At 33.0% G+C, this 14,049-nt stretch overlaps 1 protein-coding gene across 1 annotated transcript; it reads left to right on the forward strand.

Annotated features, from left to right (window-relative positions):
• Positions 1-3,461: 3,461 nt before the first annotated feature.
• LOC110623673 lies at positions 3,462-13,731 on the forward strand. Its single transcript, XM_021768685.2, has 13 exons — positions 3,462-3,800; positions 4,143-4,654; positions 4,857-4,923; positions 5,285-5,683; positions 10,173-10,303; positions 10,395-10,503; positions 10,626-10,771; positions 10,963-11,036; positions 11,120-11,237; positions 11,334-11,536; positions 11,664-12,877; positions 12,994-13,263; positions 13,383-13,731. Exons 1-13 carry the CDS (start codon positions 3,786-3,788, stop codon positions 13,476-13,478), a joined length of 3,354 nt encoding a protein of 1,117 aa, XP_021624377.1. The 5' UTR covers positions 3,462-3,785; the 3' UTR covers positions 13,479-13,731.
• The last annotated feature ends 318 nt before the right edge of the window (positions 13,732-14,049 follow it).

Below are 14,049 nucleotides of genomic sequence, written 5' to 3' on the forward strand. Positions count from 1 at the left end.
AATAGAACTATCTGTATCCACTAATACCCATCTTACCTCATACAGTTTAGGAGAATCTTAATGACTAACTAATTATTTTGAATGAATTCCATTGTTTTGTCGGCAGGACTAAACCTTATCTCTTGCTTGATCTATGGCTCTTGATCGACAGATAAGACATCTTTTGCTACACGCTTATTTTTTCCTTTACTTTTATCGGGTCCTCCCATAACGACATATACAATTTTAACCATTTGAAGAGATAGAGAGAGAAGGCTTATCTTTTAGAAGGAAAAGGAACAAGAGCCCGGTGTTACTCCAAGTGTTCAATGGAGAATTCAATAGAGTTTCTTGACAATAGAACTAAATGAAGTTGCGGAAATTAATTAGATTGATGATCTGGCCGGAATGGAGCTATACTACGATGGGCTAGAATCTGCAAGGAAGAGAAAGTGAGGTGGTGGTGGGTGCCCACAACAGCCACTCTGACTTACTTTTGCCTCTATGATTCTTTTCCTTTTAAACCATAAAAAGGAGAGATAAATAAGATATTTTTTTAGTATTCGGCGGTGATATGGCCGATCCCTTAATAAGGGATATTGCCAGCCAATAGGCTGTTAGTCCCGCGATTACAGGCATAACAAGGATATATTGAATTTATCTGTTAACGGTAACTTCGTACCGATAGTCGTCCTAACGAGAGATGAGCACTCATGAATTATGGACCAATATTAAAATGTCCAGATCTTCCTTCTCTTGGATTGACCTGCATTTTCACTTATCCAATTTTTGCTACATGGACGTGGTTCTATTTTACAGAGACAATTCATTGCTTATTTTGAACGAATATCACATGGTTCTATTTTATATAACAACTTACTTTGAATGATTTTTTATATTTTATTAATACACAAAATTAAAAATATATTTAAAAAAATAAAGAAATAAATAAGTAGGAAAAAAGAATCAAAGAATGCCGCTTTTCACCCTTACGTGAAACTATTTTATATATCAACTTTGTTATATATATATTTTTTATAAAATATAGATATAGATTTTTGTTATGAAATTCTGGGCGGAGTTTAGTTTGCAGAGTATTATTAATTCTGATGGAGAAGAAAAATTTTCTTCTCTCTACATTTTTCTCTGTATTAGGGATTCTTCTGGAGTTAACCCCTCGGCTCTGCTATCGTCATTGTAGCTTTCTCTGCCCCTCCGGGTAGGGAAAGCTCCTTCTCTCCAGCTCGGATTGTGGGTTGCCCTCCCCCGTTTATGCTAGGTGTAAATAGTTTTATTTCTTTTGTTGTTGTTTGCCGCATTTCGAAAATATTTCACAGTGAGGATTCCGGAAGGCGATCTGCTTTAGTGAGCTCTATTCTTCTACGTCATAGGTGCTAATCCACAAGGTTATTGTGTTTCTTTTTGTTGTGGAAGAGCTTTCCTTTTTTAAGCCACTCAGTGCATCTTTGGGGTCCTTAAGCCGATCCTTCATGGACATCTAACTCCCAAGCTGCCTGGGCACTCTTCTGTCAGCACGACGAAGATTCGAGGTCCTACTTGATTGTGGTTGGCCCATTTCGGATTGGTTGAGGCCTGGATGAAGACATGCATGTGGGTTTTTCTTGCTCCTCAGTTTGTCTTTTGCTAGATATGACTCTGTTATGAAAAATCCCTCATCTCTCAGCTACGGCACTATTTTTTCCAAAAGATCGACTCCTATGAATAGGTTTGGTTATGTGTGTTTTCTCTGTTTTTGCCTTGAGGTTAAACCACTCTGAGTTTGGTTCACAGCCACTGCCGGAATGTTGGGCTTCAGGAGGCTAGTTTTCTATGGCCAGCGGAGTTGATCCCTTCGGCCGCCCCCGGCATAGGTTCGTTGAGTTTAGTTCTGGACCTCCTGTATGTGGGCTGATGTTTCATGGGGTTTGGACCTTGTTTTCTCTGTTTTTACCTGACTTTAACTATTGTCTAGAGCCTTTTGAGACTGTATTTTATAAAATAATTTTTTTTATTTTATGTTAAAGAAAATAATGGATAAACATTTAATTTAGTTAAGAGAATAATTAAATAATATAAATAAGTAAAATTAGAGAAATTAAATAATATATTTAATTAAAATTAAAAGATTAAATAATAAAAAAAATTTAAGACTAAAACTTTTATTAATATTTTTCAACAAAATTAGAGTTTAATTTTAATAAAATATGCTAACTGTGTTTAATAAATTAAAATTAAAATGTTAATTCCTAAAAATTATTATCCAAACGGTGGCGTAATCTAAAACCTCCGTGAACTATGATGAGAATAATTTATCCCCAATTTTTTTTATCCAAAATAAAAGTTCATCAGATTAAAATTAGGGTTAAAGCTTGATTACAATTAAAGAGTCTAAGGGCCGGGAGAAACCCAAATAAAAAAAAAAAAGTTCACTTCAAAAAAAAAAACATAAAAAGCATTGAAGCCCTAAAGACCCAATACCAAAGACCCAAATGAACACCATACTCGGCAGAGCTCCAAACCACCGCTGCCTGCTCCTTGCTTTCAAAAGACTTAACAACCATGGCCAAAGTTGTTCTTTCAATAAATGTTCGAGAAGACTTTAAAAACACTCACTTAAGCACCAAGGAGGGAAAATACAAAATCTGAGAAAAGATTGATTCACTGAAATCTTAAAAAAATTTTCGCTTTTAAATAGTAAAAAAACTATAAAGGTTTTAAGAAATCATGCAAAACATTACTCTATAAAATCTTATTATATTTCTTGCCAAATAAAATGTGAAGTTCCTGAATTACCCCAATCCAGCAAGATATAGACTAATAATTTCAACTTTCAAAGTTTTAGTTGCTTTAACTTTTTGACTGAGGAAAATGCAAAGAAGAAGATGAATTGATGAAGCCCACTCCAGGAAGACTAACAATTCCATTCCCAGGCAAGCAATTCCCTTGCAGGATTTTAACATAACTGCTCACTTTGTCTAAATGCACAATAAATAGGTCTTTGTTTCTACTTCTAATCATTTGAAAAAAAAAAAAAAACCTGTAACTAGAAATTCAACAGAAGACCAATTCAGAATAATAAATGGCAACCACTAATTTTGGGAAACCAAAATATTACCCCCCCTTATTCTTGCAATATTGGTATAATTTAAGGACAAAAAAAATATAATTAATTTACTCATTTTTCTATCAAAAATTAAAAAGTACATTTAAAATCTCATATAAGAATAAAAAACTTCCTATATAAAATAGATTAAAGGTCTGGGAGGGAAATTATTTATTTCTAAATTTTTTTTATATTTATCTCAATTTTAAATATCAGTCTCAAATAATTTTAATTAAAATATAAAATTATAAAATTTTTATTTTTTTATCCAATATTTCTTAAAAAAGTAAATTTATTTATTATTAACTTATATACAAGAAAAGAAACACTCGATATAACTTCACCCCGCGGATGTAGAGGGGTGTTTTAGTCTGTAGAGAAAATGGATGCCTGGAGCATTATTTAATCCAGTTGATTAAGTGTACTGAAAGCCGCTCCTATAAATACCTCCAACCTCGCCACCCTCCATTTTCACTCCAATTTCCCTCGGCATCAGTTTCTGTTCCATTAGAAACCAGCGAAATTCTCGTTGCTTCTCTGATGGCTGTAGAGATTTGGTACTAATACTTAGGGTTTGATCCTTCTGTTTCTTTGCCCTTCCATGGATCTCATTGGCTCAAATACTCGATTTCCAGCGAATATGTGCGTGCATTACTTTTGCTTGAGCAGCTTTTGAGGTTAATTTCCAGCGCAATTTAGGGTTATGGAGATTAATCTGGTGCGGAAGACCTACTCTTTCCTTTGATTCTTCCTTGATTTTAACTTTAAATGCTTCACATTTTGGTCTAAATTCTAGCTTTTATTAGCAATCAAAACGGCTATTTTACGCCAACTTTTTTCTGAACATTTTCACGGAAAATTTTTTTGGAATTTTCTTGAGAAAAAATGTGCAAAGACTTCTAAGCGATTTCATCGTTACGTTTTTTTTTCTTTTCGCCTGAAAATTTTGCTTGAGTCCTTACTCCATTTCTCTAAGATTCTTGAAGGGATATGATTAGAGGTTCCATTAATTAGTCATTTTCTGGTAAAGGTCCTGAAGACTCTACTAAAAAATTTGCAGGAAAAGGTAATATGTTCCACCATGGATCTCTCCAACTCGCTTCCGAAATGCGCCTATTCTCCTTGCACTGCAAGATATACTTCAGATAAAGATTATAATCCTGAAAGCTTGAAATCCACGGCGACCGACGTCAGTAACGCCACTGACTCAGAAACCAGACTCATTAAATCAATCGTACAAGACGACAAGGCTCAGCTCATGTCTCTCTCGAGGTTTTTCCTTGACACTATCAAGCGCTCCACAATCGACCGAACAGTTGTCTCGAAGCTCCTTCATCTCTGTTGTGCTTTCGATTCCGTCGACTGCGCTACGTCTCTGGTCAATGGAGAGCTAGGAGCCATGCCCTTGGTGAACGAGATGGACGCTGCCGGGATGTCGCCGCTGCACACTGCGGCCAAGGCTCACGCTGCGCGTTGCGTGGAAATGCTGCTTAGGAAACGCGCCCGTACGGACCTGAAGACTAGAGACGGACGGGGGCTGCTCCCTCTGGAGCTGTCGCTTTCGAAAACCAGGTAACGTCCAAAAGCAGACGTTGTTTTCATTTTGTGGGCATAAAAGGTAAAAAGTTTTGCTTTTTAATCGATAGTATTAGAGAACTAGCTTTATTTGGTATTGTTGCTTTTTCTGTTCACGGCTTGATTCTGAAATTTTTGCTTGTGCTCTTATTTGTTACCTTCGATCGGGAATTTTTCCTTTGCTTGCTTGCTACTTCAGAATGGATGTTATTTGGAACCCGAATGACCACTCCGTTGAAGATTTGGTAGTTCAGCTTAGTGAGAAGGTATTTCAATTTTCAAAATGTAGAACTTTTTTAGCTAATGCCTAGTTATATTTTGTTTTATTAATTTGGAAGAGGACGAACTTAGGTCAAATACTTCTATAGTAAAGTTCTTATTTCAAGACTACTTGTCTTTGAATATAGAATAAGCAAGAAAAATAAATTTTACCGCCATTAAATTATAGTATATTTTTATGTAAATTTATTAATTCGTTATATATACTTTAATTAATTATATAAAAATATGATATAAATGTTTAATTTAATAGCTCTCGTATGAGTAACTACCTCTTTCTTTTTTTTCATTCCCCGTAATAATAACCACATCTGATCGATCAATCAACTGCCCTTTTAATTTCTACAGGATTTGACCGCTGTAAAACATCTTAGCGAAAAGACAAAGGAAATCGGCGAGGTGGCGTATGCAAGCGCCATTGGAGGGCGGGTTGTGGATTTAGCTTCTCTGTTAGTAGTAGCGGCACAGAAAGTAAATGAGTCGATTTTGGAGTTGCATGATGCAGATTTAAATTCCAAAACGAAAACCACGATTTACGAACGTGTGATTAGAGAGGCATTAAGCCTCGGTCGCTCTGCGACATTGCTGAGTGCCGCTAAACGAAAGTGTAGTCCAACCAAGAGCGAGATCACCGGGAAAAGGAAGCTTTTGCTCTGCGAAATTGAGTTGTTTCAGCTGTTCGGCGCCGTTGCCCACACCGGTTGCGCGGAAAAGAAGGTGACGTCACCCTTAATCTTGGCGTCGCAGGTGAGAATTGTTTTTCCGTCCTTCCTTTTAGTTATGAAGTATGAATGGATTTGATTTGAGAATATACAGATATAAGCCTCCATTATATATATATATATATATATATATATAGTATAAATTACTTTCTAGTACCTGATTATATTAAAATTAGTATATATGAATATTAAAAAATCTATATTTAAATCAAAAGATATATGTATTTATTTTAACATAATTTAAGTACAAAAATAATATATTTTTATGAATATTTTAATAATTTTTTGTATATTTAATAAAAAATTATATGAAAAAAATATATCTTTTTATTTTAAAAAGAATGATTAATTATGCGATACTGCAGCTGTGTGGCCTTGTTGAAGTTAAGAGCAGACGTCCTGTCAAGTCAGGTGTTCTACTCACACGATTGGTCAAATTGGGGGCATTTCCGTAATTCCATAAGTCTACAGTGACCGACCCCTTTAAGATTTATTATAGAACCACTCATATGGTGGTTGTGTTGACTTATAGTATAAAATTACAGTGATCGCTATATAAATTTTATATATTTATATTATAGGTTTTTATAGACATGCTTTAAAAATATACTTGCCCTAGCTTTGAAGGCATAAACAAGAGAGAGCCTTCGACAAGAAAAAAAAAAAAAAACAAAAAAACAAAACAAAAGAGAGCAAAACGGAGGTCAAGGCATCCGATCAAATCCATATATATATATATATATATATAGGACGTTTTTTTTTTTAAATTGACATATGTATTTTTTTTTAAATTAATATATGTCAATTTTTTTAAGAATGGAGAGACATGTGAAATTTTATTTTCTAAAAAATTGACATAAATATTTTCGAAGAATTAGTGAGCGATATGTGAAGCTCATTTTAATTAAATTATATTTATTATTATTATTTTTATGATTACTTGATTAGTTTTAATTATTTATAATTATTTTCATTTAATTAGAAATAAAAATACATAATTTAAATTATTATTAATACTATTTATTCATAATAAATATTATAAAATTATTAATAAATTGTCACTATAAATATAAATTTAATATTATATTTAATATATTTATTATAAAGTATTAATTTTTATGTTTATATATCATAAAACAAGTGCTTGATTATATTGGATTTAAAAATAATATATCAATACATATATTTATAAATTTTTAATTTTGTACAACAATAACCACTGAAAATATTTGTATTCGCGGATAAAAGATAATTTTCAAAAAATCTCAGAAAAATATTTTCAATAATTTGAAAAATGAAAGAAAATCTTTTAAATGAAAAGTGATTATAAAAATTATTATTAATTAATTCTATGATAAATTATTAAATTAATAAATTAAATTTAAAACAACTTAAATTTATAATTTTATTGGATTACAAGTATTTTAATTTAATTCAATTAATTAAATTGATAAAAAGTTTGGATAAAAATTAATATATTGATACTAATATTTAATCATTATTTAAAAAGTGAAATAAATTTCAGAATAAAATTTAAATAAAAAATATATACTAGTATTTTGTGTAATACGGTATTTCTCTAATATATATACATATATATCTATAAATATATGTATAGCAAGATACCTTTTCCTTAGAATATTCCATGTGACACCTTTTGATATTAACACATTTTAATTAAATAGAGTGTTTTATAACATTACCATTATTTTAAAGATAGTATTTATGATATTTTTTTTGCCAAATTTACTATTTAAAAAAAAACAATTGATTATTAAATTTCAAAGTTTTTGTGATTAAAATTTTAATAAATATTTTTATATTATTGTTAACAAAGATAAAAAAAAGAGTATTTATTTTAATAATATTTATACTCTATACTGTACATATATTTTTTTAATTGTATATTGTAAGGTTGATTAATAAACTTATTTTTTTATTAAAATTAATATATACTTATTCAGAGCAAGTTAAGCACATGATACTTTAATTTATATAATTCAATGTGAATAATTTCTATCTCTTATAATAAAATTGTATAATTTAATTTAAATAAAATCCATTATTTTAATAGAAACCCTCCACGTAGAGTTTATTATTAAAAATAAAATTTTCATTGATTTTATTATTTTAATATTTTATTTCTCTTTAATTATTTAATTTATATTTAATATTATTAAATATTGTAACACAAGCAATTAATTAATAAAAAATAATTAATTAATCATAATATTAATTATCATTGAAGTGTCACAATTAAATAACAATTATAGTCAATTTTATATCGGTAATTAATTTATTATCTATTAATCAAAATTTATTTTTCAACTTTATTATATTAATATTTTATTTTTTTGATAGGTTAATTATTATTAAGATTAATATACATTGTAAAATATATAACTAATCTGTAAAATTATTTCATTCGTTATAATGTTGTAATTTAATTATCACATTGAACCTTCTTAACATTTAAAATAAATATTTTACTGAAATAATTGTATGTCATAAAAATTTTTTTAAAAAAGTATTTTAAATAAATAATATTTCTAATAAAATTCACATTTTTCTATAATTTTTGTAAAAAACAAATGATGAGAACTTTTGTAAATAAAAGTGCAAAAGTAGTAATCCTAGGAGAGAGAGATTACCTAGAATTGTAGAAGATGATTAGAGAAAGAAATAGGAAGAGAATAAAGAGATGATATTGTATTTCTTGATCAGTCTGGGAGGGGATTACAAGATCTGGGAGGGGATTACAAGATCAAAGCTACTGAGCCGTATTCGGTTCAAATCGAAAAATTGATCGAATCGAATCGATTTAAAAATTTAGTTTGGTTTTTTATATATTTCGGTTCGGTTCGGTTCGGTTTTTAATTTCAGAAATTTTGGTTATTTTAATTCGGTTCGATTTTAATCAGAAAAAAACCAAAAAAATCGAATCGAACCGATTAGTGATAATAATATATTTTTCAATAATATAGAGAAATTAAATCATATTAAAATTAAAATATTTTAATTAAATTTTAAAATATTAAAAATAAAGTGTAAAAAATAAAAAAATTATTAAAAATCGAAACCGATCAAACCGAACTGAATCGAACCGAATCAGACCGGTTCGGTTCGGTTTCTAACCAAAATCGGTTCGATTCGGTTTTCATAAACACTAAAATTTCGGTTTTCGATTTATTCGGTTCGATTCGATTTTGAACCGAACTGACCGAATGCTCACCCCTACATATCATAGTCAAGTCAACTAAGCTCAATGACTAACAGAATCAGTTATATTTCCTCAACTAGAACTCCTTTTTCCACCACTTGTTCTTTCTAGAACTTCTAATTATTTCCAGATTCTTCTACATCTCATTCCAGTAATTTTTCCTATAATATGCAACACATAGTTAAACCAACTGGATCAGGTTTAGGCTTCCGGTTAAATTAATTCAATTAACCGGCCTGGTTTGAGTAATAAGTCAAAGTTTTATAACATAGTTTTGCAAGCTATAGAGGTATAGTATGGCTACCACATAAACATTTTGAATAAATTTCTATGAATATTCAGCAGTAGTGATCTTTTAAAATAAAATTAATTCAAATGGCTAAACTTCTATAAAAATTACATAATAACGATCTATTTAAAATAAACATAATGCAAATCGACATTCATTTTACATTTTGGTTACTAGGTTACTGAACATAAATTGAATTAACCTTTATTTCATTAATAAACACCATAAAAAAAGCATAGCCAGTCAAACAAGTAATAGTCTCCACCAATGCTTATGTTGTTGACAAAGAGGAAAGATCTAATTCAACTCCAAAAGGAACCTTGTAATAGAGGATTGTGTAAATCATATATAAAGTATTTTCATTTGATACCAATCAATATGGGACTTAAGTGTCATACTTCCTTACTTTGGTATTGATTGTGAAATTTGCAGCAGTAAACATGTATAGTGTTTCAACATCCAGACTGGGGTTAGCTCTGATATTATACTGACAAAATGGATTGGATCTAACTCTATTTTACAAGAAACCTTTGACCTTACAAGTAGAGAATAGTCCAAATCATACTGGAAGCATTTTTGCCAAATACTTGGGGGTTGTAGAATCTAACAATCCCCTCGCACTCAGGATTGGACATTAGATTTGCATAATTGACATCTAAAGGTGGTCCAACCTTGAGGATGGTTTTGGCTAGGATTTAACTGCAAGTCTGTTTTCAGCGTTATGCTAAGCAATATTATGGGATTAGTACCTCTGAACTTGAATTTTCTTCATCCAAGTAAGCAATAGCCAAAGTTAATCCTACAGGGAAGTTGTAAGATGAATTATTCATGTATTCCTGGCTCACTAATTTTCATATCCTACGTATTCCTGGCTTAATTTTCACATCCAACTTAGAAAAGCACAATAGACCATGTTATCAGAAACTGGGAAGTCTTTTTCCCCTTCTTTTTGTCAGTTTTATTTTTTGTTTTCAGTATTTAACCCGGTGCTTTATCATTCCACAGGCTGTAGATGAAGCCATTATTGAACTGCTTCTAATGACTAACATAGATGTAAATGATGTGGATACTGAAGGGAACTCTGCACTTCATTGGTGCCTGAAGACATCTAAGGGATCATGTTCTCAGCAGATCAAGTATCTGTTTCTCTCTCTCTCTTTCCCCCAGACCAATCCATGGACTTTGTAGGGCTCCTCTTTTGAACTTCGAACACCTTATTTGTTTCAGGATTATGTGGCTCTTGCTGAAGCATGGTGCCCGAGTGAACCAAAAAAATAAACTGGGGCTAACTGCCGTCCATCTTGCTGCTGCAAATGGTAATTTGCAAGCACTAAAGGTATATATTCCTCAGGTTTTCCTTTTCCAATATTTACTGGCTTTCCAGTACTTGGTAATATACTGAAAAATTTCCTGATTGGAATCTATTGTCATTCACGTTTACGCTGACTGAGCTGTTAGGTCCTTTTATTGGAAGACCCAGATTGCGTCAACTCAAAAACAGAAACAAAAGAAACCCCATTATTTTTTGCCGTGAAGAATGACAGTAAGGACTGTGCTGAGGTTCTTCTGCACTGGGGAGCAAGTACTGATGTCTTTAATTTGCGGTTAGAAACTGTTAGCTTTCTATATCTAGCCCATTATTTTTATTGTCTTTATTCTAAGTGAAAGAAGCCTTCCCCTATCTCTCTTTGAGTGGGGATGGGGGTGATGAGATAATAGGCTGGTCCTTGAATTCAACTCCAAATGCTGACATCCTTTAGGGGTTATGTCTTTGTACCAACTCTTATAATTCCAGAAAGCAAAGACCTGTAGACTTGGCAGAGTCGCAAGACATGCGTTTCTTGCTTAACCCAATGAATATTAGCCTCAGTAAGTTGAAATCCTGCATAAATTCAGAGATTTTATTGGGATCAAAAATAAATAAGAAAGAAGTGTTTTATCCTATCATGCAGCAAATCGTGCTTTCCCCATCCAACAGAAGTATACTGCTTGGTTACAAGGAGATGAGGTGATTGCAGAGACTTGTGAGGAGCTTTTTGATTGGAAAGATGAAGGCACCACCACTTACAGGTGATCACCTTGGTTAAACCCATAAAAATTTAAATGAAGTAACCATGATTATAAATTATACATGTTTAATAGTTTTCTGTCAATTCTGGTAAGTAGAACTTGCACAAGTGTGAAGACAGAGATATGCAAATACTTTGAATCTCCTACTGGATGTGTTCGAGGCAGTAAGTGCTTTTATGTGCATGCTGGAGAGGAGCTCAGACAGATGAAGCAGGGAACCGAAATAATTCATTCATCCACAGCACAGGACCTTGAACGGAAAATTTTTGTAGGAGGCCTACCTCCTTCTCTGGATTCTGGTTAGGAAAACATCAGAATTCTTATCCACTACATTTAAGTCATATTGGGTGATGACTAAAGAAACCAAAATATTTTTTTTTGTCATATTTGGTGTATTAATTCTCAGCTTTCACTTCTCCAAAGCAGATTTGTTGCACAAATTTTTTGAAGAGAAATTTGGTTCGGTGGCTGATGCCAGTATTGTGGGAGTTCAAACAGGAGACAAGATACAATCTCGAGGATTTGGTTTTGTCACCTTTAAACACAAGAAATCTGTTATAGCAGCTGTTGAAGCACAACATGTTTCTGTTATGGGCAAGCAAATAGAGATCAAAAGTGCTCTTCCGAAGTGCCTTTTATCAGTTGAGCTTCAGAAATCACCTCTACAAAATGAACAAGAACAGAGTGATGATCATCTACCACGAAGTAACACGACTAAAGAGAATAATACAAAGGAGATGGCTGATTGGCTGACACCCAGTGAGAATGCAAAATTGGACCTGCTCAGTTGCCAGTCACCCAATCAGAGGACTGAAGAAGAGATGCCTAACTGTAAGACCACGGAAGAGGAAAAATCAATGCTTATGTCTTGGGTTGATACACTAATATGTGGTCAACCAAAGGCACGTTCGAATGAATCTCAATTGCACAAAGATGGCATGCCCACGTGGCTCAGAACTTTCAAGAAGTGGCTCCCTCAATTCTTACAGCAGGTAGCGAAGAGAGAGGGAGAATATGCTCTCTCATCCTTGAAAGCTGATTTCAGGGCTGCTTTTGGCCTGGAATTGGACCACGCCTCTCTTGGGTTCCCGAAGCTTAGTGAATTCATGAGATCTTTCCCAGACCTTTGTCACATTAAGTTTGTTCCTATTGGCAAACAAAAACCTGCCAATCACATGATACTTTTGCCAAGCCTTTCTAAATCTCATTGTCAACCAGTTCAACCTTTAAATATATGTAGTCCATCTTCTCATGCAATTGAGTCTACTAGTAATGGTGATTCTAGCAAAGCTAAGGTCTTTCAAGATATTCCATTGGTGTCTAATGAGAATAATGCCTCGACTGATAGCAGCTCTTTGTGGTCCCATCAGACGCCTGAAGAGAACACAGAGGACACCTTAGTTACTGTGCACTCCACTTTTCTTCAATTTTTAAAGCCAGACCTAATTTTTCATGCTCGACCGTGGCTTTTTGTTGAACCTCTTGGTGACACAGGAGATACTGTTGATAGAGGAGAATTGGGAGACAAGTTTAAAGGGTGGAAGCACATACCTCAGGAAAGACATTTGGTTTTGGAGGTGCTTGCTAGTAAAAGGAATAATTCATCTGTGTTCTTCCTTCGTGAATTTGATTTTTATGATGTAAGGATCAAATAAACTGATCGTAGCTCAATTAAGTTCGTACAAAAATATAATTATCATGAATATGTTAACACTGCATAACGGAAAAAAATGTTTTGTCTGGGTGGTGTATGCAGAACTACAAGGCAAGCGTCGTGCAGGGAAGGTGCTTTGGGTGCAACCAGCGTCGTGTGTTGTGGGCAAACTTTCCATGCCAGCACTTGCTGTGGTGTGCTGACTGTAAACTAGAGATCACACAGATAGCCAGTAATTTTGAACACAAGTGCGTGGTCTGTGATGTCAAAGTGCAGAAAATAGAATTGATCCCGTGGCACGAACACTGTCAGAATACGGACGGAGCCCACATTGATGAGTTCGCACCTTTTAAGCCTAATTACATTGAAAAAGTGAGGCTCTTTAAGACACCACCTCCTCCAGAAGCATATTGAAGAACTTAGTTTGGGAACTACAGAATGTCGGACCATAACTTCTAAACCTGATGTCTCTTTTTTTCCTTCCATTGTAGTTTGTCCAAGAAAAGATATCTCCTTCGACAAGTACCTTGACAAATTCTTTGCAGCTATTCTCTGAGAAGATAGAAGAGTATAAAGCTTGCTTATGAATGTGAAGTCCTCTTGTGTAATCTGCTGACTGCTGAGGAAAAGGCCGGCTTATTGACGTCGTCTTATCTGAAAATCTGTACAAACTGATTACAAAACTCTACCATATATACTTTTTGCGATAAGAGTGGGTTGCCTGACGTTGTACTCGTACGTATACTTGCCTTTGGTGAATGCTTTTCACAAATTTACTGATTTCTTCTACCTAATCGAGTTAGAGGAATCTATATAATACAAATGAAGATGTATAGATCTGCACAGGTGTTCCGTAGAATTTGTCTTCAGTTCATTTTTAATACTCAAGACTTAGACGTACTATTTTTGGTAATACTAGAGAGCTACTGTAAAGTTGTAAATCATGGTTGGAACGCTCAGTTGAAATATGTTTGAATTGTTCCTTTTATTTTCTTTTTTACTTGCATGCTCTCAAGGGAAACACGGTCACTGGACCTAGCTATTAGTTTGTTTTTTTATTTGTTTGATTCTCAATATACGATGCGTCCAGGAACAGTATCTTTAACAGGTGTGTCTCCTTTGAAGTCTTAAATGATGAATAGGAGAATACTAGATCTT

Source organism: Manihot esculenta, chromosome 1 (assembly GCF_001659605.2).
Source record: "Manihot esculenta cultivar AM560-2 chromosome 1, M.esculenta_v8, whole genome shotgun sequence".
Lineage (NCBI taxonomy): Eukaryota > Viridiplantae > Streptophyta > Magnoliopsida > Malpighiales > Euphorbiaceae > Manihot > Manihot esculenta.

What these genes read in the sequence shown, in the direction of transcription:
- LOC110623673 (XM_021768685.2), top strand. An exon ending in GTGAATTTGATTTTTATGAT is followed by an intron (nt 12,878 to 12,993) that starts GTAAGGATCAAA and finishes TGGTGTATGCAG; the next exon opens with AACTACAAGGCAAGCGTCGT. An exon ending in AGCCTAATTACATTGAAAAA is followed by an intron (nt 13,264 to 13,382) that starts GTGAGGCTCTTT and finishes CTTCCATTGTAG; the next exon opens with TTTGTCCAAGAAAAGATATC.